Source organism: Aspergillus brasiliensis (genome assembly GCF_001889945.1).
Source record: "Aspergillus brasiliensis CBS 101740 unplaced genomic scaffold ASPBRscaffold_9, whole genome shotgun sequence".
Classification (NCBI taxonomy): Eukaryota; Fungi; Ascomycota; class Eurotiomycetes; order Eurotiales; family Aspergillaceae; genus Aspergillus; species Aspergillus brasiliensis.
In genome coordinates, this window is record NW_027137450.1 from 709974 (window position 1) to 732210 (window position 22237).

Consider the following 22237-nt stretch of genomic DNA (forward strand, 5'->3'; position numbering starts at 1 on the left):
TCCCATCATCGGCTGTATACAACTCTGACAGTCATACAACCTTATGTCTCGGTCCAGACGACAACAATTACATTATTTCAAATTAAGCAATTCACCATTCAAAACAATACTTTCAAGTTGATTTAGACAAGAGGGGTGCAATCCACCCAGCGTCATCGCACCCTGGTTCTTGTTGACACTTCCCGTAAACACAACCAAGGAACCACTCCCATAATCAGTGGACCTTTTGGCTACCAAACCATGGTTCTTCCCCCAGCCACCAACTAACCGTAGTTAATTTTCCCACACATTTCTAGTTAAACTAGTCTGAAACCCCTCAATAATATTCCGTCCTAAACAGCAAGGAACCAACTTCTAGCAGGATCATTTAATTACATCATAATCAAGCAGTCTTGGCCCGTTGTCCCGTCTACCGTTCAGTCAGCAACCAAAAGAAAATAAAGTAAGATAACCCATAAAAATCGAGAGGAAGAAAACAAAAAACAATAAAGAAAAATAGACAGAGAAAAAGAGAAAGTAGAAATGTAATACTCACAAAAAAAGCCAACCCATACGACGGCGTCGTAAAGGTAACCTTACTCCCCTTGGGAAAATGAAACACATCGCCCGGGAAAGCCTCCACCTTCTGGCCAGTCTCATCCGAGATCTCGAACTTGCCTTCCAGGATGATCTTCATCTCATCGAAGGTGTATTCGTAGACAAGTGGAGTACCTTTTTCGAGACGGTAGAAGCCGGCTGAGATGGGTTTTTCGGGATTGTAGCTGTCACTAGAGATTTAATGATTTATCTTGTCAGTAAATTGAAAATAGACTGCTATAATCATACTACTAGTCATAGAATGATAGTAATGTGAAACGGAATAACTAATGGAGGAGATGGGGGGATGGTGGTATACAGTACCTCGAATCCACATCCCCTAGAAAAGCATTCTCATTGGCAATGAGCGGAGGCTCAAAGGTTTGTTGGGATCGAGGGTGGTGTTTGAATGCGATGGCCATATTTGCTGTTTGACTTGAATAGTCGTTTATCGTCACGAAAAGATAGTTGGATTATATTATTTCATTCCTATAGATAGTCGGGCCATCACAACCACTTTATACTACCAACACCTCCTCAACATTATCCTCGCACATCTATATTCCCATTACCTACAAGGGAGATTCTATACTCGTGCGGAGCAATCTACTCTCCTCTCTACTGCTCTCTGCTTGTTTCCCTTTCCCACGGATCCAACTTCTGTAGTGGGATAGATAGATAGCACGCCTGAGCATACTGTAGACTCAAAATGATACGATCCCAGCAGGAGTTTGCGAACTGAGGGGTAAGTAGCTAAGTAGCTAGTAAGTTAGTAAGCAAGCAAAAGGCAAGAAGGCAGGCATAAGCTACGAAATAAGTGAGGGGAAGTCAGTCTGCTCAATTTTGGAAAGTTATCAGATACTGATAGAGAGAGAGAGAGAGAAAGAAGTACTACTATCAGCTATGCCAGGAAAAAGTCTAGAATAGATAGGATACTAGATCCGAAGAGGAACAAAGGCCTAGTAGAGAAAGAAGGCAAGGCATGGACATCCGATTACGGAAGGGGAAGCAGGCAGACAGGAAGCAGGAAGGGACAGGATATTTTACCCCAGATGGGTTAGTACTTCCGACAATCCTCGTGGATTGATATGGATATGATATGATATGATATGATACGCTACGATAGGATTGTCAGTCAAGGTTAGTTACTAAGTAACTAGTTAGTAACTAGTTACTAGTTATGCCCCCTCGCATATCCCCTCTTCTTCCCCCCCCTTCTCTCGCCTTTCAGCTTATGCTGACGCCGTCTCACCCCAGCAAACAAGCAATTCTATACTCAAACACGTAGTCTTAAAAACTGGCAACTGACCATAATCGCCATCCTCAACATCCATGACGACTTTAATCAATTCATCAACCTTATCCTAACTAGTCCACCCACCTGACCCCAAAGACGTCTTATCCATAGGTGTAAAGAGTAAAGAATCAAACAGTTCACATGCAGCCAGCGTCTGAGCCCCCCTCTTCCTCCCCAGCGCAATGATCACCCACCTGCCCAGTTGAGTAAAGCCGGCGGCAAGCCTATGCCATCCATCCATCAGTCGCCCTCTCTTTCTATCTTCCCCACCCAGGAGAATCTTCCCCTATCAAGAGTGTGTCTTCAGCACCGGACCTCCGTAGGTAAGTAGTAGTAGGCGAGGTTAGCTCATCCGCAGATTTGCTTGCATTTCCACTCCAAATCCACCCATGCAAGGCAAGCAAGGTCTCCGAAATCAGACCACGAACAGAAAGAGGAAAACGATACCAAACTAAACTAACCGACTAACCAGAGTCAACTCAACCCTTTCCCTTTCTAAGCAGGTAAAAAGCAAAGCAAAAGCTGAACTAAGCCCGTAGTCTGCAGTGAGAGGTGGGGATCGGCTGAATCGGGTCTGCTTCTTTAAAACGCTGGCCTTTCCCACCTTGTCCTGCATCCGGATCCTTTTCTTCTCTGGTAGTTGGCGAAGAAGCAAAACGGCAAGAAGAAAATAACGAAAGAAAGAAAGCAAGAAAGAAAACGACCATTCCGACCGAACAGCCCAAGCGACAGACAAGACAACCACTCCGACCACCCAATGCAGATCTTGACCAGCAGCTTCTTCTTCCTCACGCGAAAATCCCTCAACTATCTCTTCCTAGGCCGCACTACCATCGTCGACTTGTCCTGACTCGCATACACGCCCCGACTGTTCATCTTGTAGACAGTTGTATACGATCGAAACACATCAAGACCTGTCCACTGCGACTACCAGTCTGTCATCGCCTGTCTGCCCTATTCAGACCTATACACAAAATCGCGACAAAGTCAGTCTTAAGTACTCATAGTACACTCCCCTTGCGAACTGCTATCGTGTCCCATGCGCCATTCAATCTGCCAGTAATCCCAACCACAAAACTTGCTCTTCCCTAGCGACATTCGAGACCATACACCAACGCGCCATAGCTCGACATTAAATCATTCCAAAAAGAAAGCATCCGGGACCTGACCCAACTTTCCAGGAGTCCCGTAAAGAATGTGACTATTCGCTACACTCATCGCAGAACGCCTTGCTGATTCCAAGCTCCAGATTTGTAAGACCCCGCGCGACACAAATAACCCATTCAAACAAACCCAGAAAGCATATATTCACCGTCGCGCCATCAACCTTTCAATCATTGCCAAAACATCCGTTGTACAGCCCTCGCAACCATGGCTACTACCGTGTCCATAACGAGTGATCTGGAGCCTTATTTGGCTTCTCTCCGATCGTATCTGGCAAAGAATAAGCCCCCAGCTTCTCCAACAGAGGATCCAGCCGAAGAGCCCGAGACCGATGCCAACTCGAGCCAAAACGACCAGAAGCCCCCGCGAGAGCAACCATGTCTGAAAGGAAGCAAGAATAACGATTGTGCTGGCCGCCCGCGCCCTGTGATGAAGATGCGCTCGTGTCGAACACACTAAAGACTTTGGTCTTCAACCGAGGAACACTATATGAATGAGCTGGTGTTCTCCACAAGTACAAATAGAACTGCAGAATTTCAATGAAACAGCAAAGCAAAAAGCTCGAACATACCTTCCCATCCCCAATCCTGCATCACGTTGATCCAGTGCAGTTTGCCGCGAACTGTCTTTTCGAATTCAATATTCTCCAATGGAGACATGGCGGAGTTACGCCGTGAGTTTCCGATAGTAGCCTTAGAGGCCAACCACTCCTCCTGAATCGTCCGTCTCCATGGCTCTTTGGCGTACGTACTACGGGCCGTTTGATCATTCGACCTAAGGCTAGTGTGAGATACTCTATCGTTCCCCAAAGTCCCCATGACGGAGTTGACCGCACGCCCAGACGATCCCTGCAACTGTTGTTTCTCATTTTCGAAGGCATCCCGGCGGGCCCAGACTTCGCGGACTATCTCAATACAGCGGTCGATCGAGCCCAGCATGAGGCGGGTTTGGATGGACTCCCACCGGCTCAGCACCCACTGGCGATCATCCTCTTGCTCTGCTTCGGATCCTGCTGCCAGCAGGGGGAACATTTGTATGATCAGTGTTCGAGAACTGGAAGGAACGGTAGCCAACAAGATCAGCACCCGTTTGGCGAGCTCTGAGGTCGGCTCCGAGGGCATCTCAGGGACCGCCTGGTGAAGGTACAATAGTGTCGCCCAGCGATAAGCATGAGCCGTTTGGATACTATGCTGGACTTCCGAGGACGGGTCCTCTGGAGGCTCGAAGAATTGCGGGGGCTCCCACTGCTCAACAAGTCTCTTCAGCTCTATGGCTTGCGAAATGAGCGAGATGGAATTGGATGAAGTCTTGCGAACGCGTTGGACCAACCGAGCCACTTGGTTGATTAAAGGGAAGAGTGTCGTTGCACAGCCCATCAAAGGGTCAATCTCATGTACGGCGTGACTTGGGAGCTGGAAGAAGGGAGCATTCACCTCCTGATCCCCTGATTCTTCCCGAGAGGTCAAGCGAGCGATTACGTCCATATACAGCCAGGTGTTGTAGAGGAAACGCACCCTGCTCAGGTTTACCCCACGCATTTCGCCTTGAGCCACCACTTGTGAGACCAGTGCTTTGGCACCTTTCAAGTGCTGAATACAAGTACGAGTGTGTTGATCCCAGGTATCAGCAAACGCGAGCGCCAAGCTCGTAGCTAATGCTGCATCAACCCTCATGTTTCGTATGTCGTGCACCAGGTGGGTGATGCTCTGGCGCATGTGATCCACGCCGTGGACTCTCAAGGCTGGAAGCTCTTTGCTAGAATGAAAGGCAGCGAGCGAAAACACGGCATGATACAGAGCCGGAGTCTCCTTGGCCAATGGCCAGATCAAAGTTCGCCACGGATTCTCGTGGACGCCGTCCTTTACAGACAATATGCCACACGTCACCCTGTCAAATTGCAGAACCAACATCTCTGGGCTTGCCACGCCAAGGTTGGGATCTCTGCAGATGCTAAACAGTCCCTGGTGCGGGGCGATGCTCATGTCTGCATTTTCCAGCCGCCCGGACTTCATACTTCGGTCGGGCCCTCGTACTATCTCCTCAATATTCTCATCGCCAATCTCCATCAGGTTTTCGAAGCTAAAGCCATCCTGTGTGTGAGAACTGTTGCGCCTAATATCACGTTTGGGCTCCCGCTCAGTCCCCGGCTTTTGCTCTACTGCAGCCATTGGGATGTCAGACATCCATGAAAACTGGTCTGTCGAGGCATCTGTGAATGACGACGCGAGAATGTCTTCATCGAAGCTCACTGGTGATAGCTGACCGAAAAGCTCATCTGGGAGGCCAGAGGAATCCTGGTCGCTAGATGACCGCCTGTTTGTACGCTTTGAAGGCGATGAACTCTTCGTGGGCAGGTCAACATAATCCATGAAAGACCCTGTGCTTAAGGAAGGTAGACTAGATGACGTTGCTTGCGGCTTTGGCGTTCTAGATTGTTGCTGTGTGATGGCGGGGTACCTGGAAGTCTCTGGTTTTGGAATCTCATTGGGCTGACATGAGATAGCTACAGAAACGTCAACATCAACACCCTGAAGACCGTGATGGCCTGGGACTATTAGCGTACCTTTTTTTGTATTCGCACTGGCATTTGTGCCCCCGACAAGATTCTCCTGCCCATAGAGGTTGCGCCATTTGAACTCCTTCGTGTATCCTTCACACGTCGCGTTTCGCTTCCTACATTGAATACAAGTTGGCTTGGTCTCGTCACATTTCAGTCGCTTCTTCTTGCAAGTTCCGCAGCCTGGATAAGATGAACAATGAGAACGTCAGCGCGCTGTGACTTGTGGAGCGTCTGTGCCCTTGTCACTTTGTTCATGCCTCTTGTGCTCTATATCCTGCACACATCTGTTGCCCTCCCACGTCCGTCACTAGAACTAGTAGAAAACAATGATACCGTACCGTTACGGCTCTTGGACTGCTTCGGCTTGCTACGATCTTTGGGAGCGCCTCGCTGGCCTGTAGTTGGTCTCTTGGGAGAAACCGACGAGTTGGAATGCGCAACAGCCGATGGGGAGGAACGTTGGACGTCTAAAATAGCAGACGGAGACGGAATATTGATGTCTTCCATATCGGGATATGATGAAATGATAACATAAACCAGTTCAAGTTGGAACGTATCATAAACGGTATAAGAAGAAGGAAGGTAGTTGCCTGAGGGAAGAAGTGGATGGTCACCTCGTCAACTAGGTGATGGGAAGGGAGCGGGAAGGGCAGCCGAATAGCTTTCTTAGAGACCTCCAAAGCAGATAAGGCTGTTTAGTTGTGTCGGATGGCAGGGAAAGCAGGAAAGATAGGAAAAGCCTGGATGCGCGATAGATAACTCAACACCCTGAGACGGCCCCAGACGGTGAGGAGAGAGGGACTTCAGGTGATAAGAGTTGCACTAGAGCAGAAAATTGCGGAGACAGCTGGTGCAAGTTGTGCGACGCGGATTCGTCGATCCGAGGTAGGAGCTCAGACAAGAGCCGGGTCTCCATTGGAAGCATGGCGATTGGAGCTAGAACTCTCCCTTTCATGCAGGTTTCGATGATAATGGATGGAGGCGGGAGGGGAAGAGACAAACGCCACTGTTTGCGAGGACGAAAGTGTCCGTCAACCAGTGAGTGCGTTCCTTAAGATAGAAGAAAAACACGAAGATGGCAGCAGTTGTTCAAGAAGGGGATTCCTGTACACTGGGACACCACAGGCGATGGTGAAACAACGCTGCGAGGCGGGGATAGGATGACAGACGCCACCAGGGAGCAGGATGAAGTCGAGAGGGATCGGAGAGGTTCAGCCGGTGTGGGCGACAGCAGTTGGTAACTTGGTGGGTGGTGGAAGGAGGTAATCCCCGCGATCCTATTCGACCGCCTCGCCTTGTCACCTGCCGGCTTATCCTCGACTTCACAGCCACCGAAGCACAAAGCAGCAAATACTACGACTGCACAGAAGTCGGCCAGTAGGCAGAAGGCTCCAGTCCCCCATCTACCACTTGATCGACCCTTCTTCTATTCTATCTAGGTACTACACTATCCCAAACACCCATACCTAGCTGACGATTGACCGCTCCATCTTGGGTAGGACAAGCAATCAACAGCACCGGACTTTCAATCAACAACCGTCTCAAGAACTGCCAATTTCCTAGGCAAGTGCCATATGCAATGAAACGCTCCGATCAGCATAGCAGAACTTCAAGGAGGCATGTGGTCAGTCGACCGGACACGCTGCCCGTTTGCCAGGAAAACAATTACAATGTCATGGTCTAGACTTAGACCTATCATACAGGGTTGTCGCCTGTTCCCCGATGTTAGACAATACCTTCAGCCCTCGGGTAGATCCACGAGTAAGAATGAAAACTGGTACCCAGCATGACTGCCGGCCTCGTGTTTGTTCCAATACCCAGGGACATTCGACCTCACTCGAATGGCTCTGGTCGGCAACCAAATGCATCCCGGCATTGTGTACAAGGTCCAGTCACACAGCTAGCATCAGGTGCAACACCTAAGCTTTCCCTGCTTTGGACAGATAGCAATTCGGGCGGTTAACGGCATGCTCGCAGTAAGTTATTTGGAATTCCGCGTGTACAAGGTGTGTGGAACGTGTTGCACGAGTGTCTCTTTCAACCTCCTGACAATTTGCGTTGTGTCGATATAAGGCTACTTTGGGGGTCCTTTGGCGTGGGGGCCGTCACAGGGGACCTGGTTTGAAAAGTCGATCTTTTGATGGGTTCGATGTCACTTGGGTGTTGGTCCTTGACCGATTTCGGGGGTGAGAGATAAGGCGCCGGGAAGATGAGGGGAAAATGGATCCTACTCCGCACGCTATTCCTCGCGAGTGGGTCGTAGTATTAATCCTCCAAAGGCTCCAAGACATTGGCTTTGGGGGATCTCCAAGGCATCGATAAAGGTGCCAGGTTGCCAATGAAGTCACATTTATGCAGCATAAGTGATGATGCCCAAACTTTAGGCACAATGCACACTCCCCGCCTCCAACAACCCCACTTGTTGGGACCATGGAACCTACCATGAGACGCATTCCAAGCAGCTCGAGTCAATCCTTCGACCATCACATATCTCGTCACCCAATTCACCCATACAGGGTATTTCTACGCCATATAACTACCATCACCACTATGCCTCCTCTACGAACCAAAGCTTTCATCAACGTCGACCTCGGCGAAGGCTACGGGAACTTCAAATGCGGCCCCGACGAAGAACTGATTCCCCTCATCGACCAGGCCAACGTAGCCTGCGGATTCCAGTGAGTATCGCATCCCCTCAATCATAAATGACCAAATCAGAACTAACCCCAGTTCTCCTTTACCAATGCAGTGCCGGTGACCCCCTCATAATGCAAGAAACCGTCCGCCTCTGCAAAAAGCACAACATAGCTATCGGCGCCCACCCCGGCCTCCCCGACGTCCAAGGCTTCGGCCGCCGCGAAATGAAGCTCACCCCGGAAGAACACACCGCCAATATAATCTACCAAGTCGGGGCGCTGCAAGGCTTTCTAGCCCGCGAAGATGTGCCCCTCCACCACGTCAAGCCGCACGGCGTGCTCTACGGCATGATGTGTCGCGATTTGGAAGTCGCACGGGCAGTGATAAGGGGAATACCGGCTGGTGTACCGGTAGTGGGACTCGGAGGAACATACATGGAGCAGGCGGCGACGGAGCTCGGAGTGCCGTTTTGGGCGGAGCTGTTCGGGGATGTCAAGTACGGACCTGATGGGATGCTGGTTATTGATCGGAAGAAGAAGCCGTGGAAGATCGAGGATGTCAAGGCGCATGTGAGGCAGCAGGTGGAGGATTCGTCGGCGACGGCCGTGGATGGATCGGTGGTGCCGATGGGGGTGAAGGATTACCCGGTGACAATTTGTTGTCATTCGGATTCGCCGGGATGCTTGGAGATTGTCAAGGCTACGAGGGAGGTGGTTGATGGGTTTAATAAAGCGAATGGGTTTGCTTGAAGTGGGACTAGCTCTGCTATATCATGAACGGGAGAAAAGAGGAAGTAATAGCACTTATTAGATTAGAATGATCAAATGATATATGAATGGATGCTCTGTACTTGGATTGTACCTTCGGGAGTTAGATAATGGCATATTCTACTAGTGTCGTTCATATTCGAAACTCCTGTGAGTTCAACAGTTACATCAATCTAGTCACTCCTTGCAAATGATGTGTTAAGCACCCTGTCTTTGACAATGTGTACTCGTTAGATGATCCCAGTTGAATACACTATTCTACGCTAACTATCCGATCATTTGACTCCACTGCCATGTACAAAGACCGATACGCACGGGTTCTCCATAATGCGATAACTCAGCTGAACCTATGCTATCATCCCGCACACCACTGAAACACTTGATTCATCGTGCTGCTATTATTCGTCTCAGTACAGCGTATGTTACAACCGACTCCTAAGCATGGCATTCTCAGTCCCTTCATACGCCACTACCCTCCTTTGAGGATCTTCCGCCGTCTTCACCCCGAATCGCTTCCCAAGAACAACCATCTGAGCCACGGATAGTGTATTCTTGAAAGACAGTGTATCGTGATCCCGGAAGGCTCTCACGAAGTCCTCCTGTACTCCAGGCCACTCCAAGAACCCGAGGGCTCTGACATTGGCCTCCGTCACCAACGTCTCTAGGATCTTATACACTGGGCCGTTCTTTTTGTACTTGGTTGGGCCAACATAAGGTTGCTTGGTGCGGTTATAGACTTCTTCGGTGACGAATGGTTTCATTGCCTCGCGAAGAATATGCTTCTCACGGAAGGTCTTTGTCGCAGAGCAGTATTTGATTTTCAGACTTGGGGGGATCTTGTTCACATATTCGGTGAGGTGATGGTCAAGGAAGGGCGGTCGCGACTCAATTTGATACACCATGTCGATGTTGTCCCCTAGATACCGAAGGATATAGTTGACCAATATACTTTTCGTCCACTGATACTGTGACGAATGCAGCGGATGCCACTTGGTAGCCACGTCAGCTGGGACCTTTTCAGTGAAGCTTTTGGCGAACGACATCTCTGGGCGATTGTGACTGTATTTGTAGACCCACTGTTGGAAGGGTGGCTGGAATAGTGCGTTCATTCTGGGAAACACGGAACTCTCGTTGAGTATTTGTGAAGCCTCCGCATCAGAAGGCTCGGGGATTGCGCCTAGAAAGCCTTTCGCGATTAGCTCAAGGGCAACCTTCCGCGCCTCCGTTAGCTCGGCCATGGTGTCCGGCGAGGCCCATGAATGGTCCGGTTCCAGCACGTAACGCCATATAAAGTCCGCATAGCCAGAGAAATGCTCGTCGGACCCCTCACCGGTGAGCACAACTCTTTTGCCTGCCGCATGAGCAGCCTCTGCGAGGGCTAAGCGGCCCATTCCATTCACGTCGGGTATGGGTGTTTCTGTATGCCATACAGTATCCTCTAGCCTCGAAGCAATGGCCTCTTCATCCAGAAGAACCGATTGTAAATCAACTCCTAGCCATTCTGCCGTTCTCCGAGCGACGTCTGGAACTGGTAAGTGGATTGTGGAACCATGGGGGATCACTTTCAAGTACCTGATTCGTCCAAGCCACTGCTCTTTTCGAATTGGACCGTAAAACAGCTTAGATTGGAGAGCTTTCCGCTTGCATCGTTTCCTAGGCTCTGGCCTTGTCGGATGACATGTGCCGTCATACCCGCAATGGCCGAAGAGTCTAGCCCTCCACTCAAGAATACGCCAACACCCACGTCAGCACGAAGTCGATGTTGCACTGATTCTAGAAGAAGCTCTCGGACTCTGGCTACCGTTTCTTCTTCAGAGCGTGGGTAGGCATGATGCTGCGTAGTTGGTGTTAGTAATTCTTCCGCACCTAGCACGGATTGCTTGCTCACTTTATCGGGGTAGTCAAGATCCCAATACGATCTCACCCAGGGAGTGCTGAAGTCATGGCTAACGAGATACTGGCCAGGCCCAATCTGGTTGCATGATTAGTTATCCATGATACGAAGTCGTCGTACTCATTTCGTCACTCACTCGATTCACGCCTTTGAAGTACATCTGGGGTCCATATAGCCAACCTTTCTCCATGATATTGGTGACGTTCCATTCGGGACTCCATCCAAAAGACAGAAAACACTTCATCTCAGTGGCCACCACCAGCCGGCCATCTATAACCGTATAGTAGAGAGACTTGATTCCGTACCGGTCCCTGGCAGCGATGAACAGCTGTCGCTTGGCATCCCATAGTACTAGAGCGAACTCGCCTCTCAGATGCGAGAGGAACGACTCTCCGTAATGTTTGTAAAGTGCAATGACAATTTCGCAATCACTTTTGCTTTTGAAGTCGTATTCGCCCGACAGCTCATCCTTTATACGGTCATAGTCATACAGCTCACCGTTCACAACGGCATGAACATTGTCTTCGCTGTCGTGGAATGGCTGGTTTCCGGCGGGACTCAGGTCGATAATCGAAAGTCGGACGTGTCCAAGTCCTTTGAACCTTCATGTCAGATCATTGCATGCCACGTTTCACAAAGCTATATGGACTCACCAACTCGACAGTCAGAGCTAAGCCATGTCCCTCGAGCATCAGGCCCTCGGTGTCTTATCAGGTCCAGACTGTCATGAACCTTTTGTCCCAGATCTTCAGTGCTTGTAGACTCGCCATGCTGCCAGGCAGAACTATCATGGAGAGCAAGAAAAGCTGTTAGCCCACACATGATTGATCTCTGGTATTCAGTACTTAGAACCTGCTCCAACTAGCTCCAGGGATATGGCCCTCAAGGTGCGAGAGGTTCTCCCCTTCTTATGTAGGCACCAAACGATTAGCTCAAAGTTGGTCTTGGAGAAAGCGTATGCAGCCACAAGGAAGGTTTGATAGGAGACTTGGTTATGACACACAATCATTTGACTATGCACATTTGGTTCTCCATAACTCAAATAAGAGCCCTGAACGATAATGTGAATGATAACCAACTTTGGGCACCGGGTCATCCATGTTGGCAAGTGAATATTGTACAGCCCCACGGTCATTCCCAGCAGGTTTGTTGGTTCACCTAAAATCCACCCTTAGTAATTGCCTCGCGTTGCTCCTTACAGCAACAACTGAAGAGGCCGTAAAGACCACAGAGTAAACCCCATTACTCCACTACTATCCACTACATCAGCGATTGTCCTGGTCCAGTTTCTTGCTGCGACAAACCCATGACCACCACATCAGTGACTCGACCAATGCATGGAACTCCTGGTGCTTTGAGATCTGCAAAATCGAATATGCAACCCTCTCAATAAAGTATGTTGAGCTAAAACTAGCTTCCAGAACTACAGCGTTGATAACCTTCCCCCATTCAGAGGCTAGGTATATGGGCGACGATTTCCGTCTCGGGTAGCTTTCGAGGGCCGCGTGCTCCTTGCTTTTACTCATGGTGCATTAGCGTGCATCTCCAATTGGCTCCTCGATATCAGTTCTGAACAGATCGACTGGATCAGAGATGGAAGAGTGCTACACAACGTAGCCGATTCAACCGCAAGACTGACGAACCATATCCCACACCTTCGGGAAACGAATCAGAGCCCTTTAAGTCTCACATCCCAGCGGCTACTTGAGTTCAAGCATGCACGTCATGGCACAAATTAGGTGTGTGCCAGTTTGCTCTCCGAGCGCCACCGAAGTGTACAAGAAAGAAAGGCCCTCGGGAATACCGATCTGTCTCACACAGTCCCAGCAGGCTTATCCTGTATAGGAATGCTCGGACTCTGAACACCAAGCGTTGATCGAATCACACAAAGAAAACTCATCATCAAAGAGCAAACAAGTGGTCTATCGAGTAATAGGACTTCAAGGTAGTATCTTCGAGTACGTTCGACAATCCCTTACTAAAGTAAACCCTGCTCCATTCAGAATTCATAGATGGTAGGGTCATAGGACCGGCCTTGAGGGCCCCATGAGGACCAGCCGGTAACCAACCAGCAACTAGGAATACTATCTCTTCGCCAGGGTTGCCCTGGATTCGCCCTTTATCTACTAGCTAGGTTGACTTTTTTACGGCGGATGCTAACTTTCGCTTTCTCTGCAATAGTGCCGCCAGATACATACCACAAGTCACTAAGTACGGATCTCTAAGGTACTCAGTCGCCATGGACTCAGGTCCCACGATGCGGTCTGGTTAATACCTCACCAATACTCCAGTCTAATGGAAACTAAACGCACCAACTCTCTGCCGAAGATGTGCGACTGGTTTCAGCTCAGTATCTTGTTGGGCACACTAGTGGACTATTAAATCACGTGTATAAAACACCGTCTCTCAGTGATCAAATCACAGTCTTCTATCTGAGTGATGGGGCGCGACGGTGCAAGGGATAGTATCAGGATGCCCTGTTCGTGATGGAGACCCGCTTCAGGGTCGGGAAGTATATCGGAGAGCCATCGGCCTTTCAACTGATCCTAGAGCCGAGCAACTTGACTGTTTAAGGTCTAGCGGAGAGCGCCACCCGAGTTCAATTCTCGTTTGTTTGCTATTGGATTTCACAGTCCGGTGCCAATAGCCTCTTCTTGGCGGAGCGTTGCGTCTCACCGCTACGATAAATTGGAGGTTAAGCAATTACCGTTCCTTACGTGGGCTATGTTTGACATACTCAATGAGCCTTGCATTACCTCAAGTGCCTAAATGAAAACAGGTCTAAATTTATTCATACATGCTGTAGGAACATCGCGAACGAGCAGCAAAGTATTGCGATCAAACTGACGATCAAACAAAGGCATAAGGCTGTGGTCTGTCCGTCAGGCAATCTACAAGGGCTGCTTCTTTGGCAAAACGGGTTGTACTACCTACCATCGGTGATATTCGGACTTATAAATATACCCCTGTCGTTCTATCATTCGGTGTTGCCATCCTGTTCAACTTTCCATAGCATTTAAGGTTGACATGCTGGCAGATTGGGGCACAGTTCGTAGCCACGAACTGCATGATATAGCTGGGTCTGACCTATGGGAAGCTGCGCTATTCTAGTTTTGTTTAATCACTATTATATCATGGCGAACTAAGAACAAAAGGGCGATGTAGATGACTCTACGATACTCAATCTCTTGCAAAGGACAAACCCCATCCCACCCTCTCTTGGATATATTCGCCCGATTAATGAATACTGTGCATACGAAAATATAGCTGCGAGTCGAGGGCCGCAGAATATCCCTTCTTCTGTGCATATGTTGCTAGTTACTTTCACGTCCAGAGATACATTCGAAAAGAGGTTTCTGTCAATTAGGTCCTTTCGCAGGCGTTAGAGAGAAACGATATGCAAGCTAGCCCTCAAGAAGACTGTATGAGTATGACCGTATCCGGAAATCTCATGGGGTGATATTATGTCTATCTCTTACAAAGGGATACATGCTCGATCTCAGTACATCGACTCATTCATGTGTATATGGCTGTCAGTTATTGTGCTACTGCTCTTCAAGGCAAACCTCAACTGCTCCACTCAGGTATCTAGGAGAGTGGCAGCGAAGTCGCTGATCTCTTACTGTGGAAAGCCATGTCATGACTCGTAAGTATGAATGGGGCTATACTCTTGACTATTGCTCAGGATTACATATGCCAGAAACACTACGTAGGGCCACAGAGAGTTTTCTCACATATAGAAAATGTCTTCTGTAGGAAATGTCATTCACTCAAGGACCAACAGGCCGGCAGTGAATCGACCATGTTTACTACCTCATCAAAACAAACCGCAAGTCCCCTCATACCAAACTAATTTCTTGTAAGTCTCTACGTGTCAGAATTGTCATCTACCCATATGCCTCTTCGTGTCCTATCATCCCCTAACCCGCAATCTATCTACCTACCTACCCAAAGTTCGCACCGTCCCACAAAGATGCCGCGTAACTACGCCCTTCTCGCAGACCAGAGCGTGTTTCCCTGCTTTCTAGATCTCCCCGGAGATTATACCTGTCCTCAGGTCGGCGGTGGTAAATACGGATGTCTACTTCTCGAGATCATCAGTATTGAACGGTTCACGCGACTTGTACTGAGAACGTTCGATAGAGAGGACTTCCCGGTCACTGTGGCTTTTTACACGGGTGATCAAGGCAACTCCCTTGCAGATGACCCAAAGTTGAAGCCCGGAAATACGATCGCTATTCTGTTTCCTAGGCAGCACTACTTTCTCGACGGTACTGTGGGTGTTCGGCAAGAACATTATGGGTATTTCAAGGTAGAGTCATGAGCGCACTGCGAGGAGGCTCGGCCACACTGCATCCTAGTCTAATGAATCAAACCTACTAGTTATTCCCTGCGCAGTTGAACGTGCTCTTCCAGCTCAGTGACGAGATGAGAAGTTGGCCGGGGAAGTTTGCCACGCACAAGAAGTGTCATGGTTGTGGAAAGAAGGATAAGACTCTTCTGAGATGTGCAAAGTGTGGTGTAGTCGCTTATTGTGATAAGGTGAGTACTGCGAATTCTTTACGACTCTTCATCAAGCGGTAGAGATGAACGCCCATGCTGATATTCAATCGTTACAAGGACTGTCAGAAAGCTGGATGGGAGGAAAAAGGACATAAGAAGATGTGCAAGGTCATTGCAGATGAAGGTTTCCGTACACTGGTCATGAAGCCAGAGCGCATGGACCCTATTGCCGACCTTTCTTTTCGAATGCTGAGGGAAGCGTATGAGTTCGGACTTCGAGCCTTGTGATCCTACTAAACATCAATGTGGCCATGAGATGTGGTATTCATGGATGAGAGGGGATATGTTTGCCGCCATGTGAGTGATCTGTGTCAGATAGGTAAAATAAGGGCACGCAATTATGGTAGTCATACACTGTACGAAAGGGTCATGAGTCTATACTTGCATCGCAATATGAAATTCCACCGAGTACAGAGTGCACGGATAGCTTAACCTGACCGTTAGTTATCCCAGCCCCCTGTGGAGCCACAAAAGGCGCCATCCCGACCGCGGCTAAGCGTGGGTATTGCGGAATTGCCGCCCCCAGACCGAGGTTGGGCTGGTGGTGATCGGCCGACCGAGAAATGGACTGTCCCCCAACATCACGACCCTCCATCCCTCCTCATTCCTCCCTTCCCTTCAATGCCACGCCGTTCACTAACCGTTCATGCTTGAGTTTTGACAATGCTTCGATCAGTTCCCCGTCGAATCCCTCGACGTATCCCTTCCCTCACTACGACTGCCGGCAGTCCATCTCGCTTTGCCTTGCGTTCATTCACATGCGGTTATCCGCGGATGTCGGCACCATCGTTGCCCCCCGTTGAACCGCCCGTGTCATCCGCACTGCCGGGAGATTCATACCAACTTTTGTCGACTGGTGACAAGGCAGGAGCTGCTGAAGATGCCTTGTATGAGCAACAAATTAAGGATGTGGAAGCATGGTGGGCGTCACCGCGGTTCGAGGGTATCAAGCGACCCTATTCAGCCGCAGATGTGGTTAGCAAACGGGGCTCTCTGCAGCAAACCTACCCGAGTTCGTTGATGGCAAGGAAGCTTTTCAACTTGCTGAACGAGCGAGCAGCTGAGGGGAAGCCGGTTCACACCAGTATGTTAATAGTTGGACACGTCCCTATCCTAGTCTACTGTATATGCTAACTCCCCGCAGTGGGTGCTATTGACCCAGTACAGATGACACAGCAGGCACCCAACCAAGAGGTTTTGTACATTTCTGGCTGGGCATGCTCCTCTCTTTTGACTACTACCAACGAGGTGTCGCCCGATTTTGGTGACTATCCTTACAATACCGTTCCAAACCAGGTCCAGCGATTGTTCAAGGCTCAACAGTTGCACGACCGGAAGCAGTGGGATGCTAGACGGAAGCTTACGCCCGAACAACGGAAGGATACGCCATATGTCGATTATCTACGTCCAATTGTTGCAGACGGCGACACGGGGTATGTCAGGTAATCTGGAACTTAAGGATTGATTGACTGACGGATCTAGACATGGAGGATTGTCCGCCGTGTTGAAGCTGGCTAAGCTCTTTGCAGAGAATGGCGCTGCTGCTGTTCACTTCGAGGACCAGCTTCACGGCGGAAAGAAATGCGGTCACCTGGCCGGAAAGGTCCTCGTGCCTATTGGAGACCACATCAACAGGCTTGTGGCGGCACGTTTCCAGTGGGATATGATGGGAACAGAGAACCTGGTTATCGCCCGTACGGACTCGGAGAGTGGGCGTCTGATTAGCAGTGCTATCGATGTGCGCGACCACGAATTCCTCCTCGGTGTTACAGAAAATGTGGAGCCGCTCGCAGAGACTTTGCAGGCCATGGAGCGAGAGGGAGCTGCTCCTTCGGAACTCGATGCGTACGAGTCGGACTGGGTCAAGAGACACAAGCTTGTCACTTTTGACGAGGGTATAGTTTCTTACTACCTCCATATGTGATTTGACTAACCGCCACTTCTTCAGCTGTCGATGCACACCTTGCGGCAGAGGGTGCGCCTCAGTCCGCCCGGGACGCATACAAAAAGCGTGTCCAAGAGAACCCTGACCTTTCTATCTCTCGCCGGAGGGCGTTGGCAGACGACTATTCCCAGACGCCGGTGGTTTGGTCCTGCGATATCCCTCGCACCCGGGAAGGATTTTACCATTACCGTGCTGGATTCGAGGCTGCCACCAAGCGAGCCAAGGAGTTCGCACCTTATGCGGATCTTCTTTGGGTCGAGACTGGTGATCCGGATGTCGCCAAAGCTGCGACGCTGGCGGGTGACGTGCGCGCTGCACACCCTGGAAAGAAGCTGGTTTACAATCTGAGCCCATCATTCAACTGGATGGGCCAGGGCTTCGATGAAGCCTCTCTGAAATCCTTCATTTGGGATCTAGCGCAACACGGGTACGTGGATAGCCTTACTGGACACAATCATGACAGTAGCTGACCAGCATAGATTCGTTTTGCAGTTGATCTCTCTCGCCGGATTACACACCAACGCAACCATCACGACGGAACTCTCGCGCGCCTTCAAGGATGAAGGCATGCTCGCCTATGTCCGGATGGTCCAGGCACGAGAGAAAGAAATGGGCGTGGATGTGCTGACCCATCAGAAATGGAGTGGTGCCCCATACCTGGATGGCATTCTCGGGGCTATTCAGAGTGGAAGCAGCAGTAGTAAGAGTATGGGCGAGGGGAACACCGAAAAAGGTATGTTTACGACGGTTGAGTGGCATCAACACTAATTGCTAACTGATTCTATAGGCTTCTAAACTGAGGCATGACAATATTGTAAATATCTCATGTTGATATTAATCTTGAATGTAGTGACGTAGACAAGAATCAACTGTTTTCAGCTTTGCCTTCATTGAGCTCAGAGGAGTATACTGCGTACTAACTGTATAGTCTAAGCGCTCAGGTCGTATTTACGATACAGGCTGCAATCTCACAAAGAACAGGTCATTGTTTTCATGCGTCTGTGGTTCATGAAAAAGTAATATGACCCATCGTATCAGACTAGATTTGCAGTAACCTGCAAATGACACATGTATTAGACTGACATGGTGTGTCGTTTTACCATAGTAATGTAATTGGTAAAGCAACACTTTGGTTGCGGTTGAATCTGCCGGGCAGCGATACATCATATGCAGCCCTGCAGACAGGACACGGGTTCGTTATTGACCAATCGGTTATCTAGAACTAACGCCTGCGATCTAGTAGTACTTTATGTACCACTGGGATTGAGCGTAAGTAATAACACGTGCCAACACATGTTCGTTTCCTCTCCAAGGGCATGGATGTGTCCATGGTTCGGTTAGAAAGGCTTGTTTGTTGCACTGATGTTATCAGCCCCACTGCGATCTGAGCTGCTTATTCCTACCAATAAACTGTGCATTGAGAAGCAAGGAATTGCTATTCTTCAACCTGAAAGAACCAGCTGAGACCCAGGCCATCGCCACCCTTGAGATCCTGTGCTGGTACGACAAAGTGGAAAATCGATGAAATTCCCAAGGGGTCCATTGGTATGTCGCTTGGTAAGTTTCCCACGGAGTGGATCATCTTGGAGAAACCGAACCGCTAAGCATAAAATACAGGGGCCCTTGGCAAAGTACGGGCATAAGGCGGTATTAACCCGCGTAACTAATCCACTGGAACAACAGTAACAACAGTAATCCAGTATAGATCGGACCAGAAAAGTATACTGTGTATCAGAACACCCGATACCTCGGGGTAATTACCAGTTCAGACACTTCCTCCCTTATGATGGGATGCCATCTATACATCTTGTTGTTGGTTGTTCGCCTGAGTCTCTCCTTCTCTTTCTCCGCTATCTTCTTCGCCCCATCCTCATCCTGAACCCACCTCAGCTTAGCTTCAACCACTTCCGCCTGGTTCAACCTTCGCGCTAACGTCAAAATGGGGTCCAGACAGAGCAGAAAAAACCTGACCCGCCTGATGCCGAACACGTTCATCTCCTTGATCTGCCTTGTAACTATTACAGGATGAATCGCCTTCCGGACGAGCTTCTCCTTCTTATCGTTGACAATATTCTCCTCTCTAGGGATAAATACCAGTTTCTCCTGGTTTGTCGCCGTTGGCGGTCCGTGCTCTTCAAGGCAGTCTACGACTATGTGGTGATTGATGGATCTCAGATTCGCCCTCTTCTTCTGGCCATCCAAGAGAACCCTGCGATAGGATCTTCCATCAAAACCTTCGGGTTCCATTGGTGGTGTGAACCAGATAAGCAGGATCACAACATCACTTCTGTCCAACCGCTTGTGAATCGGATCAGCCAATCAGAGGAGGAAACGAAAGAATGGGAGGAAGCTTTGATAGAGGGCAGTCAAGACGCATGGCTTGGCCTACTGCTTTTATCCATGGAGAACATCACCAGTTTGTCCATGCCCTACACATGGGATCTCAAATTTTTCCATCGAGTTATCTCACGTGCCGCAATACGTGAGAAGCCATTTGACACGATGCCAATTTTACAGCGATTAGGCAGAGTCTGGATGGAATCGGACGACAACAAAGTCTGGTATCCCAAGAACGAATTCTTCCCTTTCTTCCACCTCCCAGCTCTGCGGTCCGTGAGGCTGGACTGCGTGGTTGAGTCTATGGATGAACAGATTGACCATCCAGCTTTCAAGCCTGCCAAGGGGACCTCTCCAGTTGTCGAACTAGACTTGAGTAATCGTCCCAATGGTAGTAAGGGCATGGCAGACTTTATCACATCATGTGCGAATCTCGAGAAATTCAGATACCAACACTCCAATCAGGTGATATGGGGAGAACGATATATGAACTTCCGTCCTCGGGCATTTTACTCTGCACTTTGTACGCAAAAGCATAGCTTGCAGGTCCTTCATCTGAACGACGGAGGGGAGACGCAGCAATTCGACGAGTATGATGATGAGAGTGATCCGATCGTTCCCCCAATTGACTGGTTTGGGTCATTGGCGGTTTTCACGAAGCTCTGGAATCTCCGGATTCCCGTTGCCACCCTGTTGAATTTCCACTTGAGTAATGAACGACCAAGAATCTCGTCGCTCAAAGAGATCTTGCCGTCTAGTCTGAAATGGCTTGGTCTGACGCACTTTGAGACCTCCCAGACGGATCAAGTCCTATCCAATCTGTTGGAGGTGGTGGCTTGTTGCAAGGAGAAGTTCCCGTATCTCGAGGAGGTGGAAATCCAGTCGTATTGGTCGAATATTCATGGGAATCCATCTGCCAAACAGCCCTTTATGTCGCTGGTTCAAGCTGGTGAAGATGCGGGAGTCGCTATACACGTGTTTCCTTCTTATTATCGACGGATCGGGTGGTGAACTATTACAGTTTATTTCCCCGTATGCTATAATAATGGATATGCCTGGAAATTAAGAATCGGAATATCACTGCCTACGACAAGGGAGCCCTCACCTCCGGTTTCCACCATCAGTTACTACGTGGGGTCATATACACAAAGATGTGGCCACTTTCCAACATGCAGGCTCCAAGCATCCACCACTCAACGAATACTCACTTACACAATATTACCACATACACCATTTGTGCCTCCATATTCCCTAAAAATTCCAACATGGTAGCCGTATTCCAAATCCGCATATGCAATACCCTCTCATATATCGAAGCAACACACTACCACCGGAATAGGGACGAATTGATTCTCTGTATCAACATCATATCATATCTCACTTCGGCACTACCATTCCCATGCTATCCATAGTACTCGAATAATATACACATCGCCTAGCGACGATCTAACGGCAAACTTCAACTACAGTATAGATGCACTGAAAGATAAGAACCCTATGGCTAGTAAACAACCGAGATAGGTATAGTAAGTATTAGTATAATACTAGTAACTACCATTTTATATCTTAGCCTATGTGTGACAATTACGTTCCCATTGGTGGTTTAGTTTAGTTTGTTAGTATCATATCAATGGTATGATTGTTTAGTATGATACCCCTCTCTTTCTCTCTGGGCTTGGCTCCGCTTGGCTCGGTAAAATAAGTAACTAAGTAATCTATACTTGGCTTGCCTGGTAAGACTGGTATACTATACCATAGTATAATGATATTGGGGATTTCGCTGGAACGTATTACTATTATTATTCCCTGGCTGGCTTGTGAAATTCAACATCTTTTCGAGAACTCAGTCATGGTAAGTTGGGCATTGGCTGGTTGAATCAGGAAGCTCATATCCCTGCTATTAGTACTACGGGTACAAGATCAATTTGTTACTTATACTGTGGAGGTGTTGAGGATCTCATAAAGTAGTAGTAATTAGTAGTTTCATACTACCTATCCTACGGCCAATTACGAGCTAGCTAGCTTGTGTCAAAACTAACAATCTGTTATCCATTCTGGAATAAGGTAGGGGTACAAGATGCGAGCGTGTATCCTCAACGCTTTGGCTCAACGATATTAGGGTGTGATGAAGGGGGGTCCGTCGAATGTAATCGACTAGTAGAAGGAGGAAAAAACAAGCTGGGATTGTAGTGTGACTTCATGATGACAATCTTGCTCCTAGGAGATGTAGTAGAGAAAGGAAACATGGAAAAATGAAAGAAAACAGATACCTTACAAAGTAGACAGCGCAAGTGGAAATGGAAAGGAAAAAGGAAAAGGAAAAGGAACCCAAAGACAAGTCATAATAGGACATCCGAGAGAACTTCCTCGAACGAACGCATCAAGCGGACTCGAGAAGGTAATGGAAGTAATGGCAGGTAGGCATCCCCCCAGGGAGAAGGATTTACCCACGCGGATCGAAGAGATAAATACACAAGCCACACTTCAGAAGAGAGGA

At 48.9% G+C, this 22237-nt stretch overlaps 8 protein-coding genes across 8 annotated transcripts; 4 read left to right on the plus strand and 4 right to left on the minus strand.

Annotated features, from left to right (window-relative positions):
- Positions 1-382: 382 nt before the first annotated feature.
- ASPBRDRAFT_197710 (cupin domain-containing protein) lies at positions 383-998 on the minus strand (the record flags this gene model as incomplete). The annotated part of the gene is made up of 3 exons (XM_067621130.1): positions 383-409; positions 536-767; positions 901-998. 3 exons carry the CDS (start codon positions 996-998, stop codon positions 383-385), a joined length of 357 nt encoding a protein of 118 aa, XP_067477251.1.
- A 2575-nt stretch (positions 999-3573) lies between these two features.
- ASPBRDRAFT_197711 (Zn(II)2Cys6 transcription factor) lies at positions 3574-6104 on the minus strand (the record flags this gene model as incomplete). Its single annotated transcript, XM_067621131.1, has 3 exons — positions 3574-5540; positions 5601-5777; positions 5936-6104. 3 exons carry the CDS (start codon positions 6102-6104, stop codon positions 3574-3576), a joined length of 2313 nt encoding a protein of 770 aa, XP_067477252.1.
- A 1507-nt stretch (positions 6105-7611) lies between these two features.
- Positions 7612-8176, minus strand: ASPBRDRAFT_648895 (uncharacterized protein). Its single transcript, XM_067628500.1, has one exon. The coding sequence runs from the start codon at positions 8048-8050 to the stop codon at positions 7703-7705; it is 348 nt and encodes a 115-aa protein (XP_067477253.1). The 5' UTR covers positions 8051-8176; the 3' UTR covers positions 7612-7702.
- On the plus strand, positions 8148-8983 carry ASPBRDRAFT_56753 (uncharacterized protein; the record flags this gene model as incomplete). Its single annotated transcript, XM_067627618.1, has 2 exons — positions 8148-8275; positions 8347-8983. 2 exons carry the CDS (start codon positions 8148-8150, stop codon positions 8981-8983), a joined length of 765 nt encoding a protein of 254 aa, XP_067477254.1.
- Positions 8984-9423: 440 nt separating this feature from the next.
- Positions 9424-11717, minus strand: ASPBRDRAFT_56754 (asparagine synthetase B family protein; the record flags this gene model as incomplete). Its single annotated transcript, XM_067627619.1, has 5 exons — positions 9424-10523; positions 10574-10835; positions 10890-10973; positions 11032-11489; positions 11549-11717. The coding sequence occupies 5 exons, from the start codon at positions 11715-11717 to the stop codon at positions 9424-9426; spliced, it is 2073 nt and encodes a 690-aa protein (XP_067477255.1).
- Positions 11718-14856: 3139 nt separating this feature from the next.
- ASPBRDRAFT_45351 (zinc finger MYND domain-containing protein) lies at positions 14857-15925 on the plus strand. The gene is made up of 3 exons (XM_067625377.1): positions 14857-15207; positions 15279-15437; positions 15516-15925. Exons 1-3 carry the CDS (start codon positions 14869-14871, stop codon positions 15684-15686), a joined length of 669 nt encoding a protein of 222 aa, XP_067477256.1. The 5' UTR covers positions 14857-14868; the 3' UTR covers positions 15687-15925.
- Positions 15926-16121: 196 nt separating this feature from the next.
- On the plus strand, positions 16122-18198 carry ASPBRDRAFT_31894 (methylisocitrate lyase ICL2; the record flags this gene model as incomplete). Its single annotated transcript, XM_067622951.1, has 6 exons — positions 16122-16542; positions 16603-16891; positions 16941-17353; positions 17407-17830; positions 17883-18136; positions 18191-18198. 6 exons carry the CDS (start codon positions 16122-16124, stop codon positions 18196-18198), a joined length of 1809 nt encoding a protein of 602 aa, XP_067477257.1.
- A 1230-nt stretch (positions 18199-19428) lies between these two features.
- Positions 19429-20751, plus strand: ASPBRDRAFT_130432 (uncharacterized protein; the record flags this gene model as incomplete). The annotated part of the gene is made up of 1 exon (XM_067618225.1): positions 19429-20751. The coding sequence occupies one exon, from the start codon at positions 19429-19431 to the stop codon at positions 20749-20751; it is 1323 nt and encodes a 440-aa protein (XP_067477258.1).
- Between the last annotated feature and the right edge of the window lie 1486 nt (positions 20752-22237).